General features: G+C 36.3%; 2 protein-coding genes across 2 annotated transcripts; one reads left to right on the top strand and one right to left on the bottom strand.

The window, feature by feature from the left end:
* The first annotated feature begins 3,407 nt into the window (after positions 1-3,407).
* On the top strand, positions 3,408-12,613 carry LOC107763175 (serine/threonine-protein kinase PBL27). Its single transcript, XM_016581642.2, has 5 exons — positions 3,408-4,261; positions 5,085-5,284; positions 5,487-5,676; positions 10,813-11,204; positions 11,377-12,613. Exons 1-5 carry the CDS (start codon positions 4,129-4,131, stop codon positions 12,004-12,006), a joined length of 1,545 nt encoding a protein of 514 aa, XP_016437128.1. The 5' UTR covers positions 3,408-4,128; the 3' UTR covers positions 12,007-12,613.
* Positions 12,614-13,311: 698 nt separating this feature from the next.
* On the bottom strand, positions 13,312-24,146 carry LOC107762995 (putative chromatin-remodeling complex ATPase chain). Its single transcript, XM_075257165.1, has 25 exons — positions 23,768-24,146; positions 22,989-23,114; positions 22,784-22,890; positions 21,006-21,109; positions 19,612-19,709; positions 19,328-19,507; positions 19,021-19,242; positions 18,484-18,618; positions 17,962-18,244; positions 17,801-17,874; positions 17,475-17,695; positions 17,299-17,386; positions 17,104-17,197; positions 16,821-17,009; positions 16,665-16,696; positions 16,487-16,563; positions 16,313-16,402; positions 16,092-16,161; positions 15,943-15,997; positions 15,771-15,829; positions 15,528-15,693; positions 14,155-14,333; positions 13,860-14,075; positions 13,686-13,787; positions 13,312-13,602 (listed from the first exon to the last, which is right to left on the bottom strand). Exons 1-25 carry the CDS (start codon positions 23,957-23,959, stop codon positions 13,585-13,587), a joined length of 3,177 nt encoding a protein of 1,058 aa, XP_075113266.1. The 5' UTR covers positions 23,960-24,146; the 3' UTR covers positions 13,312-13,584.
* Between the last annotated feature and the right edge of the window lie 717 nt (positions 24,147-24,863).

Raw genomic sequence — 24,863 nt, forward strand, 5'->3', positions numbered from 1 at the left:
ACGTGGAGGGGGGGGGGGGGAAGCAACAAAAAGAGAGAACGTGTTTAGGACAACTAAAATATTGCCGAATACAAACGTTGTGAAAAGTGAAATTAAATTTAATGTTATGATTTTTTTATATAGTTCAAATAAGGAAGATTTAATAATTAAAAGTTTAGTTAATTTCAAACTCATAAATATTAGGAAAATAATTTAAATGACAATTTTGTCTAGTGTAATCAATAAATATATAATTTTTAAAAATTATATATATTAATAAATAATGTGTTTGAGTTATTGAAAAAATATAAAAGAAAAAATGTAAGTTTCTAAATATAATGAATGTTAATCTCACTAAGCTAGCTCATTAAATAAAGAAATTCTACTCCACATAAGTCTTTATATGTCTTATTATGATTTATGAGACATGGAATATATATCTTATGAAAATTATTATTAGCTTTATTACCAAATACTATACACAAATAAAAAAATACTTTAGAATAATTATTCAAAGATAATAAAACAAATTGAAGAATTTGAATTTTTCGGTCTTTTAGAAATTTGTGAGTGAAGAGATAGAACTATAGCTCTTAGAAAAATATTGATAAATAACAATATAATTCTTAAATAGCTAATATTGAACTGTAAAAAATAATGTAATACGATATGAAAAATATAGGGAGCTATCATTTGTTGAAATGAGTATAAAAAGAAAGAAAAATGATAATGGCAATTTTCCTTAATATTTTTTGTCTTATGGTGTATACTTATTGCTTCAACTTAGCATTTTAGCAATTTAACTTTTAATTCTATATTATAGCAAATTTTGCTCTATTTCTTATTCCTTTCACGACAAATGCTTTTATTGTGAAAATAATTTTTGTACCTTAAGAGTTTTATCAACTTGGCAAATAAGTTTACTTATATAATAATTTTGAAACAAAATTGAATTGACTTTTTTGCTGCTTTATTAATTCAAAGACTTGATTATTTGTTGAGATTTCATGCTTTTATGATAGTATAGAAGATACAAATTATTTTCAAACTTTTGTCGTACTCGAGCGTGATACTATTCTTTTTATCGTTTATGTAATATTAAAAAGTACATTTAATAATTAGAGTAAAAATTTAATTAGGTACAAAACCTCTTGCTTTAGTAGTAACAGTATATAGATTGTTAGAATTATAGGTTCCTCCTTTCTATGGAAATTATCGTGAGTATATATAAGGACCCTTACTTCTCTTAAATAATATCTATTTTAAAGTCCTTAATATTAGAATTTCTTACTTAATTCAATAAGAAAAAATCTAATAATCGAAGTTTTAGTTTCTTTTAAAGTACTAAATATTAGGATAATAATTAAATTACCATTTTGTCTAGTATGAATTCTATTTTAAAAGGGTAAAAACGGCGAACGATATTTGGCTAAGGGCCTTTGTACTTTTAATATAGTATAGATATAGATAGATAATCTTATTCCTTTTTACTTAGAAGTAATAATTTTTTTTTACAGATTTTTTTTTTTTTTTGTAACATAATTGATAGGAAAATTTCAACTAGACAATTATAGTTCAGGTTCGCGATACTGAAATTGGACATAGAATGCTCTGATACGAAACAGAATATGGTAATTTGATAAGATCTTTTAGATTAGAGTTTTCGCAATTTTGAAATTTTAAAAATGATTTGAATAATATTGGTTCACATAATAACGTTAAATATTATAAAAAGTCATGTCTAAAATGTCATTAAATTCAATTAGAGAAGTTTTAACCTTTACATTTACATTCACGAATAGTATGATAAAAATAGTGAAATATTTTTCTTTTTTGGTACATCATGTGTTCGAGATTTATATTGAAACCTCGATTAATTCGAATCCGTATTGTGTAAGGTCCATTATAGAATAAAGTACTTCCTACTAACAGTAATTTCAAGGCGTAATGACTTCCTGACCACTTAAACTTGTAAGGCTTTTGAAAGCCGATACACAAACTTTGGACTTTCCCATTTGAACACTCAAACTCGTGAAACCTTTAACTAATAAACACATTTGACCCTTGACCCTATGTGCGTGTATTACGCATTCACAGACGTGTCCATCCAGTCAGCAAATGACCAATGGAATTGTTACACGTCAAGGGCGCGAATAAATTTATTAATTTCTACTTTTTCTTCTATTTTCCTTAGTTTCTTCTTCACCATAGCTGTGCAACTTTTACCTGATGGGGACGGAGCAAAACGACGTCACCAAACCCAGCCACCATAACTGTGCAACTTTTATCCGAAACATTGGTTGCAGCAATTGAATGGATGGTAGAGGAAAATAAGGCTTCATTTTGCAAAGATGAACTTCCCTTAGAAGGAACGGGACACAATAATGGATTTCATTTTGCAAAGATTCGTTTCACATCACTATGAAGTGTGAAGACTAAGATTATAAGGGAAATCTATCTAGCACTGCAAGTCGGGCCTAATGAGTTCCCGGTCCTATTCTAAGTGACGGATATATCATCGATATAGAATTTTTTTTAGGGAGGCCGTGAGATCATATGGCAGGAGAAGTTCCTTCCACTCTGAACCAGTATGTGAAATTTGAGTGGGATTATCAGGAGGTCATGGTTCATGAAGAACTTAGTCATCCCATCTATTCTGAACACTTGATCCCTATCATTGAAGAGATTGAAAAATTTGATGGAGCTACTTTTCATGGAACCGGCGAAATAAGGCGGAGTCAATAATCCCAGGCACCATTTTCTTCTTCTTTTTTGGTTTTCCTTATAGTTTTTGTTTATTTTTTTAATTTTACAATCTTTTTAATGAATAATAATAAATACACGCGCCAATTGAATTTGACTTGTACGCATTATGTCCACGTAAGATAAGCTACGCCACATAAGCATAGTCAATAGCCAAAGGTGTTTACTAGTTGTAGATTTCACGAGTTTGAGTGTTTAAATGGGGAAGACAAAAGTTTGTGTATCGGCTTTCAAAAGTCCTACAAGTTTAAGTGGCCACGAAATCATTTCGTCTATTTTCAATCTTAGGACCTCAACACTATAACCTTTGTTTAAGGGTGAAGAATCTTATTCATCTCACCACAACCCATGCGATATAACGAAATATGCTATTAAATTCAAAAAGGTTTTTTAAACAATTTGAGATTCTTAGAGCTTTTATCTAAGTTGACATTATATTTGTGTACAAATGTTAATTTTAATATCTAAACTAAAAGAAGAAACAGTGTTTTGTTTCCATTTTGCATTTTCTTTAATAAAAAGATATGGATAGAGCTTGGTCTATAAAAGAGGAAAGTATAAGTAGTAAATACAACAACTGCAAGGACAAATATTAAATAAAGTATTTCCAAGAATTACGTCAACTTTTGCTACCTAACAAAAGCATTTACCCTCTACATAAATACTATATAAAACAAGTAATTTATACTGTCATTTTGGCCCCCCAAATTTCATCAATTGTCCCATTTATGCCCTTAGGTGAATAGGATAACAATTACAAGAAGATCATGTTAAACAAGATAAAGATTCACCTAATCAAAATTTATTTGTTTTTACCTTAACCCTTCTCTAAAATTAATTTTATTTCCTTATATATTCACACAATATATCTAACCATATAAAAAACAAATTTTATAATAAAACCAAATAAAAATTTTGCCTTTGTTTCTTTGCCTTTTCTTTAACCATCAGTTTCCTCGATTTGTTGATCTACTTTGTCTGAAATGGGAAGCTGTTGAATCTTTGTACTTTGAGCTCATTTGGGTCACTGATTAGTGGCTCATGGCTGAAGAATGTCTATTAGCAAAATTCAAGAGAGTGTAAAGTTGGAATTTTTATGAACTGGGGTTTTCTTGAAAAGTGAAAGAATACATCAAATGATGAAGGCAAAAGTACAAATCTTGATTATATATAGAATTTTGTGAAGTGGGGTTTTTTGTTTTTGTGGGTTTTGTTTGATTTGTTTTTTGTGGATTTTGTTCACAATGAAATGGGGTTTTCTTGAAAAAGTGAAAAAAATCAGATGGTGAAGTCACAAGTAAAAAAGATTGATTCTTTATAGAATTTTGTGAAGTAGGGTTCTTGTTTTTTGGAGGGTTTTGTTTGATTTGTTGTGTGGATTTGATTATGGGTGGGTGTTTTCCTTGCTTTAGATCATCACACAAGGAAAGTGGAAATGGTGTTAAAGAAGTTGTAAAAAAGGAGTCTTTTAAGGATGGTTCTGCCGCTCAATCTATCCATTTGAGCAAAGTTAATTCAGGTGTGTATTTGATTTTGTTTCTTTATTTATGTTCTGTTTGCTTTTGGTTATGTTGAATTTTAGTTTTTTAGTTCTATTTTGAGCGTGGTTTTTCTTTTATATACTTGATCTGAGTTTTTCTGACGGTGTTTGTGGTATTTTAGAAAGGGTTGTTACAGATTTGACTGGCTCTTTCATGAAATAAATTTGTTTCTTTTTTACTTTGTTTTTCTTGTTTATTCTTAAGTAATGCTGATGGACATTTGAGAGATCTGTCAATTGTTCTAATTGTTTACTAATTTTTTTGCTCTATTAAATTGTTTGAATTAGTCAGAAGTATCTCTATACTATGAGAAAATAGATTCTGGCAAGCACATTCGATGAAAAGCAGCAACTTTTGCTCCTTGGGGAGGGGGGGGGAGGGGGGTTCTTAATTAGGTGAAACATGTAACAAGGACTTTTAACTTGGAGAGCGCATGAATTACTAAATGGAAGGAGAAGAAGTTCAATTTTATAACCATGATATGACAATTTCTTGATGGTCTACCTCCTATCGATAATGAAGAATACATATACTAGCTGAACAGGCTGCTAATGAGAATGCTTTGAGTATGAATGTCGAAAGGACTGGCCTAGTCTGAAGAACTATTTAGGAATTTGGACTCTTAAAATATAGCAGTGCCCGAAAGCTCCGTGGAGCTTCATAATTAATGCAGCATAATGTTCAATTTTTATTTGATTTTTCTTCTAAAACAAAAATGTCAACGGAACATTCGCAACTTGACTTGTTTCTTTTTCTTTTCTTCTTTTTGGTATTGGCTCAATGATTATTTTTCATAAACAGATAAATCAAAGTCTCGCGGCAGTCATGATTCTAAGAAAGATCCAGCCATTCCAAAAGATGGACCAACAGCACATATAGCTGCACAGACGTTCACGTTTCGTGAGCTTGCTGCTGCAACAAAGAATTTTAGGCCAGAGTGTTTGCTTGGTGAAGGTGGTTTTGGACGTGTTTACAAAGGTCGGCTGGAAAGTACAGGACAGGTAGGTCTTATTTGATAACAATATAATTCCATAGTGCAAAATCAAATCATTAGCAATCTCTATGTTAGCTTAGCAAATGTTAGCACAGGGAAGGTTATTAAAAAAAGAATATGTTAGCATAGGAAGATTAAGTGCCAGAATCTCCAATTTTGCACTGACTTGCTATTCCAGTATCGGTTATATTGTACTGGTCCATTTGCAGGTGGTTGCTGTTAAACAGCTTGACCGCAATGGTCTTCAAGGGAATAGGGAGTTTCTGGTGGAAGTTCTGATGCTTAGCCTACTACATCATCCAAATCTCGTCAACCTGATTGGTTATTGCGCAGATGGGGACCAACGCCTCCTTGTTTACGAGTTTATGCCATTGGGTTCTCTGGAGGATCATTTACATGGTTAGAACATTTACTGCAATTTATACAATGATTTGCACAGTGTCATTATAATTTGTTTTATCATGAACTAGTTACTTATTGTCTAGAACACTGCCCCTTCTTCCTATATAAAAGGGCATCCTGGTCCATTAAGCTCCTGCTTTTTTGTGTGGTACGAAAAAGGTCGGACGACATTGGATCTATTGTACTTGGCCTTACCTTGCATTTTTGCAAGTGGCTGTTTTTACGGCTTGACCCGGTGATGCATCAAGGCTCTCTTTCTCCCTAGTAAAACTGTAAAATAATAATAATAATAATAATAATAATAATAATAATAATAATAATAATAATAATAATAATAATAATAATAATAATAATAATAATAATAATAAATAAATACATGAAGACGTGATGACTTGGGTCTTGGAATGGGTTAGACTATTACAGTTCATGTCCAAAGTGCTTGTGGAAGCCTCATATGTGAATATAGGTTTTGAATAACACTAAAAGCAAGTTCTAATTTTGCTGAATGATTACATCAATTAAGCATGATATGAACATGTGGTGGAGCATTTCAAAAATTAACTGACCAAATCGAAGCAATTGTAACAGTTCACAGCAAATGTAATTAGATGAGACGCTGCTTGCTGCTGATTTCTCTTACGTTATGGTTTTCTTTTTCTGTTTCTGTCCTTGGTTTTGTGGCATCCCCACTCTTTCTTTTTGAGTCTTCTATTTTATACATAAACATTCCAATGAAGGGGTTGCAATATGGATAAAGCTGATGACTGTCGTACAGTTTACTTATAGATATGGTAGAGGACGCAATCTAATTGTAGAACGTTGAGTATCACATGGAATTGTGGTTCCAATAAGAGTTGGCTATTGCACCAATATTGGACTATGCTCAGTTACTGGAACATTTGGCTGTGCAAAGACATGGCTTAGGTGATTGTGCAATAATAATATGGTGTTTAGACGTCTACGAGCAGCGATTAATCTTTATCGTTTAGAAATATATTCTTTGGTTGAAGAGGTTCTTGCATGTGGTGAAAATTATAACGGAAGTTAATGGAGTAAATTTAAAAGTTCTATTTGGCTTTGTCGCTTACTATGGTAACAGGTGTTAGCAACTTAGCATTTCAATAGCTAGCACTAGCATAGCGTCATTATTTGATTAAATTCAGCAATTGTATCTGTTACTGTGTTACATGTAGTTGTTCTTCTGGGCCGGTCAACGTTGCCCCTCACATTGTAGGATATTGCATATCTGGAGTTATTTGAGCTTAATCATCCTATACGCAGTGAATTCCCATGATTTGTGCAGTGTTGTGGTTATTAGGAGCTCTTTTTTGGGGGGAATGATAACTGGATATTATTTTTTATAAAAGCTAAAATTTGATAGCTGAAAACCTGTTAACATAGAGTACTTTTTGAACAACTGGTTTACATCAGTATATAAGATCTTTTGAAGAAAAAAAAAACATGTAAGATCTGACTCTGGGCCAGAGTCTCTGGCTTAACCTATTAAAAAAAGAGGAGCGTTTAACCACCTTATTACTTACCTTTCCAAAAAAGAAAAAGAAGGGGGGGGGGGGAGGGAGATTGATCGTTCTTACTATTTACCGGAGCTGGAAATTCACTACAATAACCCCAGAGCAAACTTGCAAAATATTCTCTAGCAATGTTGTGGGTTTAGGTGAGAGTGAGAGGGACAAGGAACTCTATAGTGCAAATTTGCAGCAAAGCCTCTGTCAAATAATGATAGCCTACTGCCACTAGTAAGTCTTCAACACCACGGCAATTTATATTTCAGCGTATGTGGGATTAAGCAAAGCAATAATAGTGGAAAGGACTCAGAGGACGTTACTGAGGTTGCAGTAAGCAGTTTAGGCAGGCTACAGCTGGAGATCAAGGACTATGGAGCTACCATAGGTCATAGATGTGCAAGAGATGGAGAAAGAATGTAATAAACGTTGGGGCGGCAGGTGCTGATGGAATTGATGATTGGATACTACTTGAGTGGGAAAAGGAGGAGGAGTCTGGTGGACAGAGTACCTCAGCTGGACTAATATGTGTATTGGATTAGGCAACCACTTCCCACTCCCTCCCTTCTGAAAGAAGCGTTAAATGCCAAAATCAATTGGAGAGCAGTAAAAATTTGTGATTTTATTTTCTCTTTCAACTTTCTGATGTCAGAATGTTTTTCTAAATAAGAAAGGGTGGTAACTGTGTCTGAATTTCCTAAATATATAATTAATAAATTTCCAGAACAAAAGAAGGCCAGTAGAAGCTATCATCAAGATGATTATTCAAGAAGTATTTTGTGAGAGGAAGGATGAATCCAAAACTGGGAAGTAGATTAAATAGATTGAACTTCTATCCTAGTTAGAAATGTTGTTCTGTGTTGTGTGGTGAGGTATAGTTATGCATACTGGGGGTGTCCAGTATGTCTCTATTTCTCTTTTTTCTTTGAGCTGTAACTTCTCAATTGGTAATAATAGTAGTAGTTTTATTTGAAAATAAGTTCCTAAGATGTTATGGTAGTAATGGTTGGAGAGAAGCATTTGGGGAGTACTCTGTGAGTTGTAAGTAATTAGAGTAAAAAAATATTTACCTTATTCTCGAGGTCCCAAGCTTCAGTTCTTTGCATACTCTACATAAAGGCGTGCATTTAGCGTATCTAGGGTTCAACACTTGCTTGCCTTTCACTCATTTCTCTTCTCCACTTTCTATTCATCTTAGTGAACTAAGGATTAGGAGATTATTCCTCTTACCAGTGGAAGGCCGTGTATAGCTTTATCAAAGATTTGATTCTGAAATCTAATATAGTGACATAACGAGGTTGCCACTTTTGAAGGTTGATTACGTCCTAGTGGATTCTATTACTCATCAAGATGTTTGAGCAAAAAGATCATGATTTGAGTTTTCCTAAACCAGGGGAGGAAGCAATGTGGTTTCCAACTAGGCTCTTTTCCAAATTGGTTCATTTATGACTTCTGTACAGATGGACCAATGTATAATGTATTGAGCTGCTTTTGTTTGATCAATTCGTGCTTTAAGTGTATTGAGCTGCTTTTGTTTGATCAATTCGTGCTTTAAGTCTGAATGTTTACTGTCATTTTAGTTCATATTGTCACAATATGCCATAGTCCTAACTGTTAGCATTCTAAAAATGAAAGAAATATGCCATAGCCCAAATATTGGAAACTTAAGGTAAGCAAAAAAGAGTCGGTCACTTTCCTGGATAACTCTATTTCAATCAGAGTTATATGCTGCATGGAAAGTAGATTCAACCACTTTGATATTGGGGAATACAGAAATACTCCAAGATCCAATATACGTGTAAGTTGTAAAAGTGTGTGGATAGTATACTTTCACTCGTAAGCAATTTTTTTTATAGTTTAATAAATAATGGGAAAATCTCGGTAATACACGCAATCTAACAAAAACTAGAGAATCTACAACATAATATGATTCTCTAGGAACGACAACCAATCTTCTATACGAACTGGAACCTCATTGGTGCACCGGGAAGAAATTAAAATTGAGAGGCTATTCTTCTAATGCACACAGGAGCTCTCTATCCCCTTGAAATCCTATTTCTTTCCTTTCATAAGAGCCACATAAGTGCTAGTGGGGCAACATTCCAAGCTTTTCGATTTTTCTTCCTTCTGCTAAATTTCTGGTTGGAGAGTGCTTGATTCGGTGAGCTTGGCATTGCCAAGTTGCAGCAGGAACCATTTCAAGATCATCGAGTTTTCACCCTACAATGTAGGAGGAGGTGACCAGGGGCATACACAGGATTTTTTGTAAGTTGTGTCGATATTTATAGAAGAAAAATAAAATAATATTAATTACCACATTCGTAAATAAGGAATAACCTTGGCGCATTGGTTTTGTCGAGTCTTAACCTAGAGTTCAATTCTACTTGACCACAATTTTTAACAAATAGAGGCTCTCTCTAATGGTTGTCAAAATATGTTCGAATTAAGGTCCGACCTCTAATTGCAAAATCAGTTGCTTAACCAGCCTGCCAAGTGACAATCTTTGTGAAGTGTTATTTTTTCTATCTATTCATTTTCGCATAGTATTATTACACATGCTCATAACATTTTCTGACGAAGCGGTATCGCGTGACACCGCTTCATTCAACGTGTGTGTCCGCCCCTGAGGTGGTCCACATCCTCACCTAAACATTTGCACATGAAGCACCAGTTGGCATATGTAATCTTCTTTCATCAAATTCTCAGTTATCAATATTGTTCCACTCGTTGCCAACCAAGTAAAAAGCACCTTTCTTGGTGTCCTGGAATCCAAACAAAATAAGTGTGGGAAACTTGACTCCCTCACCAAGAGCTTAGGATAATATGACTTTTACTGAAAAGTGAAAACAAGCCATCTCTTCCCACCCTCCACCTCCGTGAGCCCTGAGTAACATGAGATGTACTCTGCTTGTAAAATAATTCAACTAGATCTTGAGATGCACAGCCATTTCCCTGTCCCTAAGGTTCCTTTGGACCCTTACGTCCTAATGAAATCCCCCTCTTGTAACATGTGAATCTGTTGTATTGTCCTCTCCTTCTGGTTTGAGATACTGTGAACGTACGTGAAGTTGAGTCTCAACGTCTCTCCTCCACACCAGGTGCAACTCTCAAAGCTGATTCTACTTCCATCCCCTATCTTGAAGGTTTTGTTTCCTGTGTAGCCTTCCCTTCCTTTAGTAATATTCCTCCAAAGTCTGCACCCATAAGAAAGTGTGATATTTCTAGTCCTCCATCCTCCAATAATTCCATATATCATCTACCCGCGTAGAGGCTAGAGTGTGCTCCTCAATCCCGAATCTCCATAGTCATTTTCCTGATAAGGCCTTGTTGAAAACTCAGAGATCCCCCCCCCCCAACTGAAGCAGTCACATAAAGTTTGTAGGGATGCTCAACAGAGTGCTCTTAATTAATACTTTCATTCTTCCTTTCTACAAGTAGAATCTCTGCATTATTTCTGGTATATTTAGATAAAAGTTTTCATTGTCTAAAGTTGAAGTGGTCTTTAATGTTGTTGGCTGTTTTGTGTTGTGTTGCTACTTCTCTCTTGTAATAGTAACAATGCAAATTATGCAAAATGGCACCTAATCCCCTCTTTGGAGTCCATATGCAGATCTTCCACCTGATAAAGAACCATTGGACTGGAATACAAGGATGAAGATTGCAGCTGGTGCAGCAAAGGGTTTAGAATATCTGCATGACAAAGCCAACCCTCCTGTAATATATCGAGACTTAAAATCTTCCAACATACTTCTTGATGAAGGATACCACCCTAAATTATCAGATTTTGGGCTTGCTAAACTGGGCCCTGTTGGCGACAAGACTCATGTGTCTACGCGTGTGATGGGCACATATGGCTACTGTGCTCCGGAATATGCAATGACCGGTCAACTCACATTGAAATCTGATGTTTACAGTTTTGGGGTCGTCTTCCTTGAGCTGATTACAGGACGCAAAGCTATTGATAATGCACGGTCTCATGGGGAGCATAATCTTGTTGCCTGGGTATGTCCTCTCTGCCATTGTATTTGGCCATTATTGTTTGTGTCCTCTGTTTCTTCGATTTCTTGAAATATAATGTGTGGAAGATCTGTGTTTCCTTTAGTTGACTGTTACACCTTTGAAAGGCAGGGTATTCTTTTTGCCTTTTTTAATGCATTGAGAAACGTGTTTGCAGGCTCGACCGCTTTTCAAGGATCGGAGGAAGTTCCCGAAAATGGCAGATCCCCTATTGCAAGGCCGTTACCCAATGCGAGGACTATACCAAGCACTGGCTGTAGCAGCAATGTGCTTGCAAGAACAAGCATCTACTAGACCTTTAATAGGGGATGTTGTGACGGCTTTATCATATTTAGCCTCTCAAACTTATGATCCTAATGCAGTTGGTGCACAAAGTAACCGTGTTGGTTCATCCACTCCAAGGAGCAGGGAGGATAGACTACACTCCGCAGATGGAGTAGAGAGCCCTGATGAACATAGCAGTGCTCACCATGGTTCTCCTTCCATCCAGAGGAATTCTCCTGATTCGAGGAAACGAGATTCTGCGAGGGATTTCAATACTGGGATAGAGTTGAGGAAAATTGCAACTAGCGGTGGATCTGGTCGTAAGTGGGGTTTGGATGAATCAGAACGTCCGGATTCTCAAAAGAACAGCCCTGTCAGTGCAGGTAGAACTAGAGAAACCCCAAGGAATCGTGATCTAGACAGGGAACGTGCAGTTGCTGAAGCAAAAGTATGGGGCGAAAATTGGAGGGACAAAAAGAAGACAAGTGCAAGGGGTAGTAGTTTCGATGGGATGAATGATTGATTTGCGCAACAGCGTATGTTCAGGGGTTTCTAGGAATGTAGGTTTTGGGCGTCACGATGCAAAACCCGAGGTACTACAATTGCATCATTATTATGCCCTTGGTCATCCATACTCAGAGTTGAAGCAAGAGTCCTTTTATCCAACTTCCTGTGTTTGCTCATTGAGGTAATTCATTCTTATTCAATGTGAACTTAGATGTTTCAGCTGTTGTAGCGCTTGAAGGAAAAACTGCTAAAAAGAGGGGAAAGCAGCTTGATGGTGCAATATATGGAGCTAGAGTTGGGGGGATAAATGGGGGGTTTCATTATGGCAACATGTTAATCATGTGTTATGGGGTTTCTAGAGTTTATGACACAGGAGAAGTGGGCAAGATATCAAACTTTCGCTTCTTAATGTGTTCTTTGTATGGAGGAACTTGGTGGATATGGTTTAGGATGTCCCTTGTAATTCCATTCTTACACCTTGTGTTCTGTTGTAGTTCCCATCTGTATGGATTTCAGAGTCTTGCGTTTTGGCTTTTATAGAAAAGGGGTGTGAGTATCATACCGTGTCCCGTTAAACGAACTACTGTATATTTTGAATTAACAGCTTCAAGGTTCAAACTGAATATCTCGCCACCATTTCTTCTGACTTGCTGAGGTGACCTATGCAACCGTATGGCATGTAGGTTTCCTTTGGGGGTTGAACCTGCTGTCGACTAAGAAATTTTGCACTTTCATATCATTTTGTTGTCACCAACTAAAAATATCTTAGTGAGAATATTTCAGAAAGATCATTAAACAGATAATCGCAGTTTCAGAAAGTAAAAACTTAGCCATAGTAAGTTCAATTGGTTTGGTGTAAATACCAAGTGCAGGTACCCTTTATTTTTAGTATCTCCCTTCCCATCCCTCCCAAATGTAGTACTACGAAGAGGTTTAAAAATAAACAACATAAACTCCGAATCAGTTTGGCTGGAACAGAGGCAGAGAAGCCGCCCTAGGCTATGAAATGTTATTTACTCATAAAATGAACGAATATGTGAAAAGAGGTGAAAAAATCTAACATAACGGCAACTAACTTCTAATCTGCAGCTTGTCGCCGTAATATTACTTTCCGAACTTTATGTCCCATTTCTTCGAACTTAACAGGATATTGACTTTCGGCTGATCAAGCTTAATTCTCTTGGCATCTCAAAATTCTATTGCTGTTGTTCAGTAAGTTCATTTAACATTTGCCTGTAGGCACCTACTGTTTAATATTGGTAGAACTTATTCTTTTCCAATGAAAATTGCGTACAAATATATACACCATACAAGAGCGGAGTAGCAGACAGGCAAGAACAATGAATTAGTACGTTGATTTTCATTACATAATGTTCAGCCACAGTGATAAGACTAGCCTTAATGGAATTGTATATTTGGATTTTGTACAATGGACTAACACACCATATCTGAATACTCTGATTCTCCTCTGCACCAGACAGAATCGCAATGCCCTCAACATTGCAGCTAGAGAGCATCGGATTGACCAACCTGGTTAAACAAAATACTAGAGGATCTAAACCACAAAAAGAGAAGGCTATCTAAGTTAAGATCATCATTTCTTCCTCTTACCCTGTAAACAGAGGGATTGCGAAAGTTAAGCACAATCTTGAACTCAAACAAAAACAAACACAAAATGACAGCAGAAATATTTACCGAGCTCACATAGTCATCCATTGATGACTGCTTCCGCTTCTTTAAGGTAGGAGAGCTTTCAGTTGCCTGTCTTGCCAAAGTGCGCTTTGTTGGTGTCATGTTCTGTTAAATACAAAAAGCTTTTAGCATCAAATGTAATCTTATGCTGTAAACAGCACTAAGAGGTCCCAGTACCTTTGCAAGCTTCTTTTCTTTGCGTGCCTGCCTCTCCCTCTCATCAAACTCTTGGTTTTCCCTCTCCACCAACCGAATAAGTGCATCACATCTTCTGGCAAGTTCTTGAGTGGTTCGAGACTTCACAAACCAATCAAACCGAAACAAAGGTGATGTGCGGAATGCAGCCTTCAGCTCATCCCAGTTTCCGTAGCCGAGCTTGTGAACCATACATAACTGCAAAATGATCTCCATATACATAAATCCTAAAGACATAAAGTAAAAGATTAAGCACCAAAAGTTTTAGTCCGCTTACCATGAAGCGATCACACTCCTCATTATACAATTTCCCTTTGTTCTGACCATACTGGATCTTCAACTCCAACCATGGATTCTTGTAGCGGTCCAACTTCTTCCCAATTGTTTTCATGATCTCATCCTTCCGCGAAATTCTAGCCTCTCCTCTTTCGATATTCTTTATAATCCTATCATAATCTATACACACACCATCCATTAGAATAACGTGCCTCCAACATCAAATAAAAGCATGCCCCAAATGCTATCTAAAGCAAAAACATTAACCACAAGACAGAACTTTATTCCTTTCCTGCCCGAACATCAAGAGCTTATCCGTCCACTCGTTTTTTGTAATTCTGTAATATCAATTAGCACGACATTGCATGTAACAGATCTAACATACACAAAATGTGTTCCCAATATATATAATACCATTTGGCTGAGCACATATAATAAGATGCCAATGTTGACTTCTATATCACTAGAAATAGAAGAAAATATTAAGCTAATAGTTGAAAAGTATGTTTAATAGCAATTTAACTGTGAATAGTTAGATCTTTTAAAAAAATAACTTTGAATAGTTCAATAATACTGAAATTGTTGAAGTCTGTCAAAGTTGTTTAAATAACACTATTAGCAAAAGTATGTAACATTTTTAATGTGGATAAAGTGTGATTAATCTTCTCTTAGGAGGTTAGAAATCTTTACATGGAACATGAGCGTTACAAGAGCAATCACATAAATAATTAAGTGGTGGTGTATACTGAAGATGAGAACCATATTGCTCCATATTTGTAACTAGATCAATAAAGAACCTTTGGGTTACCATATTTTGCAGCTTATTGCAAGCTTACCATTTATAAAATTTGCGCTAAAACAAGAATATTTGGATTGCCACCATGGAGCGGCTTTTTGCAACAAAAAATGACAGATATTACACAATTTTTAGAGGAAGATGGGGAAATTACACATTTTCTTTTTGCTTTTTGGACTCTAGTTCCTTAGCCTCTCAAACAAAACGGGGATGTACCCTAGACAAAGGAAGAATGGCCAGCACGCAATCCCTTCCCAAATTAAAAGTCAGTTTTTTTCGATAACCAGCATTCCACCCAATACAATATAAACAGTTGCATAGGATCCAAATTACTCATTCAGGCACACTGATTTAATTGACAAAAAACAGTCTACTTTCAAATAGGGTTTCCTCTCTCCTTCCCCATTCTTAGACCATAAAAAGAAAGCAACATGTGCACCAAATGTTTACCACTTAACACTTAAATAGTATTTACCACTCTCGTGTTAACAATTATTTCATATAACAATTGGATGTTCTCTTTGGACCGGAAAGACTAGAGTAATTCTTTCTTTATTTGCAAATTAACTACCACTTACCATTTAACTCTTTGTATCTTTCTTTGAAAACTTTTGCATATCTTTCAACCTCCTCCTCTGTCTTTCCTTCCATTTCAGCAGCAATACTTTTTATGTCATTCCGACCATACTTCTCACATGCCCTGATAAAAGCATTGAAGTCTCTCCTACTCCATGTTGAAAATCCCTACAAGTACAAAATGCCAAATTCTGATACATATAAAAGCTAAATATAACCCCATCATGAGTTAATAAACCACTTACCTCCTCCAACAGTTTCTCCTTTTCTTCCTGTTCCTCAGCAGTTAAAGGCTCTCCAACATCTACAATGCAACAATTGTTAGCACATTTCACAAAGCAAAGTAGACCCTAATGTGTCCCCACATCCAAATTTTAGAGGGAAAAAAATTCCTTTAAAAGGAAAAAGGAATTATACCTTCATGCTCTTCCACTTCTATTGTGTCTTTTAATTGATTCTTCTGGTGCGCTTGCTGAAATGAAACGGAAAATTAAGATACCAAACAAAAAGGCACATACGAAGATGTCAATAAAAGAAATCCTGGGAAATCCCGAGGCATAACCCACCATGAGACAACGCACTTCCTTCTCGTACAGCTCACTTAGTCTCTGGGTATTAAAGAACTGAAAGTCGTGCCTAAGAATGTTAAGATATGTCAATAAACAGAATTTTGGCATAAAGATCAGCAAACTTGCGAAAAGCTGGAACTCAGAGAACTCAGTATTGCTTATGGCACTAGGAAAAATGGGAGGAGTAAAATTAGTACAACTGATTGCAATCAACTTACAACTGAGGCATCCTAGGAATCCTGGGCTCTTTAGGTCTTGCAGGACCACTTTGTCGCATGGTCTGCTTGAAGTATTCGGACTCTGAGTAACTGACAGCAAAGAAGTCATTTAAAATGATGATAAATTAAGCTCTAAATACATCAAAAGGTGAACTTAGCAACTAAAAATCATACTTGCGTTTTCTCTCTCTTTTTGGAGGTTCTATCCAATTTTCACTGGCAATTTTCTTGAAATCCACCTTGTTTTCATCCTTCATCAACAATACATAAACCAGAAAGACGAAAGATAAGCACACTAAAGATGTCTGAAACAAAGAATTGTTAGATAACTAATCAAGTTAAACACCCTTACCTTTTCGTCATCAAAGTCATACAAGTCAGCAGCTGCAAAAAGTAGGCAAATCTTAGTTAAAAAATCCAAATTGTTTAGAACAGCAAAAAAGCACAACCAATTATATAGAGCCAAAAGATACAACCCACAAGCCAAAAAGAAGAGCAGAGTGCATACTGTCATCCATCTTAAACTTGATGGCATCTTCTGTAAACTTCTTCATCTTGGCATCAAGTTCTGCTGTTGCCTCTTCTCCTTTGGCAATGATTCTATCGATATCCTCATCTGTAATAGTACTATCTTTGGAACTGAATACCATTTCAGCACCAAACCGCACCATCTGCAGCAGCTCATCCTTATTAACAGCTGCATGATCGGCCAATAGATGATCAAAATTCAGTATACTCTAACATCTAAAATATAATCAAGAGAAAGCAATAACACAAGAATGAAAGCTTACTCTTTTGTTCAGCCAGCCGTCCCTGCTGGATAACCAATGCATCAAGTGCCAGCTTTTTATAAGCCCTTTCAATCACCTTTTCCTCAATTGTGTACTATTTGAATTAATTGAAATAAGAATGTGTCAACCGTCACTACAGAGACCAAAGTGATGGCATTATTTCAGTATAGTAACACATCTAGAAAGAAAGCAAACCTCAGTGCAGAAACGGAATACTTGGACCTCCTTCTTCTGTCCAATCCTATGGGCACGGTCCTGCGCCTGCAAGTCAACCTGTGGATTCCTGTAATACAATGACAGGAAACCCAATAGACTCAGATATCATCTATTCTCCAGATTCTGAAAACCAGACTTATAAGATCCTCCCTCACCAGTCACTGTCATAAAGAATTACAATATCTGCTGTAGCAAGATTGATACCAAGACCGCCAGCTCTGGTTGACAATAAGAAGCAAAAAATTTCACTCCCTGGACTGTTAAATGCCTCAATAGAAGCATCACGATCTTCTCCACCAGTGTTTCCATCAATCCGACAATATTGGTGACCACGGTACATCAGGTAGTCTTCGAGGATATCCAATAGCCGTGTCATCTAGATCATAATATTGAAGCAAAGGTTCAGCCCGAAAATCTGTACATGAGCTATTTAGAAAAAAGATAGCAGGAATGTCGAGAACAAGAAAGAGAGATAAAAAACCTGTGAAAATATTAAAACCCTAGAGCCACGTTCCTTCAGCTTAGGAAGTAACTTATCTAGAAGAACCATTTTGCCTGCATTGAGAACATGCATTATAAGGAAAAGCTTACAACCAAAAATTGATAAGGTTTTCCTATTCATTTATAGAAATAAAATATTACCAGCATTTTCTATGAGATGCTCTCCTGTTGTATATGGAGGTCCTGGCTCAGCTCCTTGGAAAAGATATGGATGATTACAACATTTTCGGAGCTGCATTGCTATATTAAGAAGACGCTTGCGCTCTCCTCCAGAATTAACAACCTCAAGATCTTTCTGCAACAGAGCCCTATAGTAGTGTTTCTGCATCTGGGACATACCAACCTTAAGAATTGTTTCCTTCTTTGGAGGCAAACCTTTCTCAACATCAGACTTTAGTCTCCGAAGAAGAAATGGACGAAGGACCTGATCATGTAGCAAAAATTGGAAAGTCAGCGGATATACAGCCCCAAATTGTGAACAAAAAAAAAAAATTGTAAACAGTATTTTTCTTAGTGGGATTTAAAAAGTATGGAGATCAAGTCTACTGCAAGCTCTCACACACGTAGTTGATCTATCTTTATGCCCTCAACTAGAACACTGTTTCTTACAACATAGCCGAAACTGCTACTATCAATTATACAAACTACTACTGCCAAATATACCTTATGAAGCTGCTGGACCACCTCCTGCTGGTCATTCTCACCAGATATTTGAAACCACTCATCAAATGTCTCGGCCGAGCTAAAGATCTCAGGCAGCAAAAAGTTCAGAAGTGCCCAGAGCTCATGAAGATTATTCTGTGCAATCGCATAGACCCCCAGCACATCAAGTAATGAGATTAAAGAGATCCATACCAGAGAATAGTACAGTCTAACAAAGTTAAGAGATGAAAAACTAGCATTTCACTGTTGCAAAACCGAAGATAAGGTTTAAATGATAAAAAATTCCGAGAAAAGGTTTAAGAAGCAGTGATATAGGAGAGCTTAATAAAATAACATCTGATATATTAAGAGAAAAAATAGATTAGTTTTCTAAAGAGATGCCCCACATGAATTACAAAAAGGTAACACTATTCCATATCAATTTTAAAGTTCTTGGACAGGTAAATAAGCATTTCAGGATAGGGTCAGGCTAAATTGAGACATGTATAAAAGGACTACTTGCTAAACAAAAAGAAAATCATCAAAGACAAAAATCACCTGAAGCGGTGTCCCTGTGATCAACAGCCTATAATTAGTATTGTAGAGCCTCATGGTCTTGGAAAGAAGAGAATTTTCATTCTTGATTCTATGAGCCTCATCAATGATGATGTAACGCCAACTAAAGCGACGTAAAGCAGATTTCTCTTTGATGGCCATCTCAAAACTTGTGACACACACATCAAACCTCCCAGCAACAAGTAACTCCTCTCGGATGTATCTCTATAAAAGGGAAACATCGGCATAGTCAGGAGAAGTAATAAGATATATACAAAAGGGAAAGAAGGAGAACTCTGTAACTGCTTACCCTTTCTTCGGGGTTTCCAAGGAACTTTACAGCACGCAAAGTAGGACAAAAACGTTTGATTTCATTCATCCAATTGCCAAGCGTGGATTTCGGCGCAACAACCATGTGAGGACCAGTAATGCCTCTAAACTCATGCAGGTACCCCATCAAGGAGATGGTTTGCAAAGTCTTACCAAGACCCTATGCAATTACAGGAATAATTAAATCAAGATGTGTCTCCCAAAAAGCCCGAAGCACAAAATGATAAAGGAATATCCCAAAAAAATTCAAGTGACAACACTGACCATTTCATCAGCAAGTATCCCATTTATGCCATTCTCATATAGCCGTATCATCCAGTTCAAACCAGCAAGTTGATAATCCCTCATCTTTCCTTGAATACCTGATAAACACGCACGTGAACCATTACATCCTTAATGAGGCAAGGAAATGAGAGAATTAAACAAGAAGTTTGTCGGAAATATAAGCATTAATCACAACGGAATTCAAATTTCCACTACTCAATTTGATCTTTTCCACCAGAATGCCCACAAGGTCAAGGCTATCAGACTTTTAGCACTTTCAAGTAAAATGCTAGTAGTGGAAAACCTCAGTAAAGAATATATCGTATTGTGTGAACCACATCATTTGAAGGTCCAAGATGTTGCAGAGCAGACACTCTTATTGAATTATTTTAGATCTGCTACACGCCCCTTCCATGTAGGCCCAATTCTATTCTCCTAGGTCAAAAACATGGAATAGTTTTTGATAAATGGCAGCAGACTCGAACTCGGGACGAACCTCTGCATGCTCCAATACTATATTGAATTGTGTCAACCAACTCATCTAAAAGCTTAAGCTATTCTATAGGGGACACATTTAAGGAGATCCATTGTTCCTAAGCTTCATTTATTCCTCAGCGACTTCATACAAAGTAAAGATTACACAGTTTAAACAAGTGCTGATTAGATACAACCATAGAGAAGGAACTCAAGTTCTTTGAAACTCTGCACACATACTCGTATAACCTAACCGTATTACCCTCAAACATATATAATGCCTTCAATACAGCAAACTAAACTATGGATGTACCTCTAGAACTTAAACCAAGCACATTACATCTAACATAGTAGGAACATTCCCACAATCTAAGTCAACAGTACCTGATATCTAGATTGCTTTAGTTGGTGGTACAGGAATGAGATTGAAATTTACCTAGCCAATAACACAACTTGCAGGCTCTAGGCTTACTAAATTCCCCAGAATAAGACATAAATATTTCTCAATTAGCAGAGAATTCCAAAGATTTACAAATTAACTTCAAATAGGCGAAGTAAAGTTTGAGGAGATTATCTAACCTTATCAAACAAAATGTACTCAAATAGATTATTGAAATCACTTTTCTTACAAGTACTGTTTGTAGGCACGGTTGAAAAAAACATTTTTTTCAACTTGAGTAGGATTTCTATATATATGGCTAAATCATAAAAGAGAAGGATTATAAAGGGAATTACTAAACCAGACATTTTAAATCTCTAGAAAGGAGGGACATATTCGATCAGATAGATCATTAACAATTCCGGTTACATCTGATCTAAGCAATTCTGAGACAGTCCGGTAGAGGTTTCATACTATAAATATACTTGTGCTGAAACATACAGTGTAAAGCAAGAAGCTAAAATACAGGGGAAGTCCTTACAAGAGGGCTGAGCCACTAGCCGTGTATTTCCAAGCCCACCCTCTTCTTCTTTGAGATACTCTTCATCTTCTTCCTCTTCAGTCATCTTTGACGCATGACGACCCCTGAAGAAAAAGTTTAATCAGTGGATTCATACAGAAGACAATCGTACATATATAGAATTTAAGCAGTAAATCACATTAATGAAGCAAGCTTCTCCATATAACACAGCAATTCAACTGGAAGGGATCAGGTTCAATCATGTAATCATCTATAACAATATATAGCAGTCAATTGTAAAATAAGCAAAATACAACCACTATTATTTTTGGGAGTAAGCCTGCCCTAACTGTACTAAGAGTAGAGACAACAATCCCTAGTCACCATTTCAAGAGGAGGTGGCCACTTGAAAACCAAACAAACAAAGTGAATCTCCCTTACCATGTTACTCAAACAGCAAAAATATTTAGGATGTGTTGATTTCAATTTGCCGACTAAACCTACCAAACAAGAATGGATCCATATATGTAAACCTTCTTCCTTTTATCCCATTCTATTTCCTGACCGCTAACACCTTTTTTTTTATAATGTTAACAAGTATATTAAAAATAAACAACACTAGGGCAGTGCCAAGCCATATTTACAAGGAACAAAAACCAGCTATGTCAACCTAGGATTACAGTGCACCTATCAGGTCTACTAAAGATTCTGCCTCCTCAACATAACTTTCTTTGCACCAGAAATGAAACAAAAGTAAACACTTCATCTTGATTTTCTGTAAAGAATTGCTTCTGTCTTCAAAAGTTCTTAAATTTCTCTCCTTCCAGACAGTCCACCATATGCACGCAGGAACCAATCGCCACCATTTCTTCTGTCTCACTATATCCCCATTGTAATTCCAACACTTCAACAGTTCACAAGTGTTAGCTGGCATGCTCCATTTAAGGCCCACAATATTAAGAAAGAGCTGCCACAGTTTGTCAGTAAAAGGACAATGAAGAAACAAGTGGCTATTAGTTTCTATAGCTGAACCACATAATAGGCATCTAGAGCATAGCTGAAAACCTCTTCTTCTCAAGTTCTCTTGGGTTAGACAAGCCTTTCTTGCAACTAACCATGAAAAGCATACCACCTTGAACGGTGCCTTTACTTTCCATATATACCTCCAGGGCCATTGTTCTAACTGTTGGTTTGAAGCGGCAATTAGAGTGTATGCGGATTTGACCGTAAAATTCCCACTCCTGCAAAGGTTCCAACAGAGTTTATCTTCAGTTTCTCCAAGACCTTGGAAACGTTCCAAGATATTAAAGAAATCCACAACCCTCTCTAATTCCCAATCATTCAAGGCCCTTCTAAAAGTAACATTCCATCCTTGATGACCCCAGGCATTGTCTAAAGTGGATGTAGGCGATGTTGCAATGCTGAAAAAATTAGGAAAAAAATCTTTGAAAGGACCATGTCCTAACCAGTTATCACTCCGGAAAAGTGTTTTCCTTCCATTACCCACCTTTATGGATGTATTATCAGCCAGAGTATTCTGGTGAAGTCTGATTGACTTCCATACCCCAACCCCATGTGAACTATTAACAATGTTAGAGCACCATAGTCCATTTTGTCCATACTTGGCACGGATGACCTTTCTCCACAAAGCATTAACCTCCAGATTGTACCACCTAAAAAGGTGCACGGCTCAAAAATACCTGAATCCCAAATCTACTAACAGGTCTCTAGAATCACACTGACAGCTTTCAAACTAAAGTCCCTGCATATAAAAAATACAAAAACCGCATTACACGTACCTTCCTTTTGCCTTCTTTTCTGGAGTAGACTGGTCAGTTTTTGCAAAATGTGCAAACAACTCTGTTTGCTCCAAAAGATACTTCAGACGCCCCTTTCCCTTGTTATTCTGCCAAAGATAAAATTTCCATAAGGCACATCTTCACAAGAAACTAATTGAAAAGAGCAGAACCCATGATCTCTCAGCAATTGGTCTAAGTAAGATACCATATCAGCTTCTATGGCAGCATTCTGTGCATCCAACATATCCTGTATCTTTTGCTTCTTACGCCTCTGCATCTCTTTTAACCTCGCTTTTTCACGCTTTGAGATCTCATTAGCTGCAGCATCTTCCTACAGGTGGCGTAGCAAAACAAACTTAAGATAACTCTCATAAAGCTACATTAAATCACCTAAAAGTCATCATCACTTTAGCTTCACAGATACTACAAATTGAATAATTCATATTGATGAGCTATTTCAACACGTTTTATCAGGGACAAGATCTTCTGTTTCTTTGATGAAATGTTCTTTCCTTTTCCTTTATGCCATCAGAAATTCACTTGAAATATTAACTCTAAACTAGAAAGTCTATGATGTTTGCTAACTTGGGGAATAGTTACTGGGCCTTAATTCGTAACAATGACCAGAGCTTCTAAATTCACATTTGCATTCCTTTCTGCCATTTCAACACCACCTCAAATTTCACATATCCATTCATTAGCACATTATTATCGGGCATTACTTAATAATAATGAGCTAAAAACAGTAACAACAGCTCTATTGCAATGGTTGCATATTCACATTCCTTTCTAATGCTTTGAAGCTTTACTTAAAATATCCACTCAGTAACACATCATTATTCGTCAGTAACACAACATTATTCCTCGTCTATTTCAGCAAAAACACCAAACCGAAGAAGAATTCTAATGTAAACTTAGATCTGCAAAATAACAGTTCCAAAAAAAAAAATACCAAAGCCTAAAGAGAACGGCCAATAAACGCACCTCGTCATCGTCGTCGGCTCTGTTGGATGCAGGAGCATCGTCGTCTTCTTCATAGTCATCGGCGGACCTAGCAACGGCTTCAAGCTCCTCCTCGTCTTCTTCATAGTTGACTTGATCGTTGACTTGCTCCTCCTCGGAACCGTCCGAAAATGGCTCCTCCGACGAGGATTTCGCTCTCGAGTTTTTCGCCATCTGCTCCGATTTCAAAACGCGAGTTTGAGGGTTTTCTCTGCTGGAGGAAAACACCTTAAGAGGAAAGTAAGTGGTACTATAGTATGGACCGACTCGAAAACGGTCTAATACGTTTTCAGTATTTATAGTGAACCCGCTTAGACCAACAAAATTGGAACCTTTTCAGAATATTTATATTTTCTTTTGTGAAGCGACCTTCCCGCCACTTATTGGTGAAATGTGATTTCCCGCCTTTGGACTGGGGTCCGGTATTTGTTTGGGCCGAGTCACCTGATTTGGGTTGGATCACAACCTCTTTTGGGCCTATTGACTATTGTGCTCAAGCCCTTTATTAAAAATTTATAACGAGTGTAATTTGTATCTATATCTATATCTATATCTATTTATCTATACTATATTAAAAGCACGAAGGCTCTTAACGAAATGTCATTCGCCTTTTTTATCCTTTAAAAAGAGAGTTCATACTGGACAAGATAGTCATTTGAGTATTTTAATAATATTTATGACTTTAAAATCAAATCAAATTTTTCCTAAATTTTTGGACTTAAAAACAATTAAGATTTTATATTATACAAAGTTTCCTTACTTAACATAACTCTAAACTAATACGTTTTCTTTGCTTGATTTATTAATGAATCTTAATAAAATCCTACTATAGGTTAGAAAACCATCAATAAAAGAATTCTAAGAATGAAAGAAAAGTTGAGTTCTGCCACAACTCATAAATCTATTGCTTATCAGATTAGACTCTCAATTATGTTGCTTTACCAACTTTAACCAGGTCTGATTCTCCACTTAATATCAAACTAACTTGGGATATTTGACATTTTAGTTTATAAATTTGATTATGCATTCTTTGTTTGTTGCGATTCATGTGGATTTTCAAGGATTTATGTTACCTATT

Source organism: Nicotiana tabacum, chromosome 7 (genome assembly GCF_000715075.1).
Source record: "Nicotiana tabacum cultivar K326 chromosome 7, ASM71507v2, whole genome shotgun sequence".
NCBI lineage: Eukaryota > Viridiplantae > Streptophyta > Magnoliopsida > Solanales > Solanaceae > Nicotiana > Nicotiana tabacum.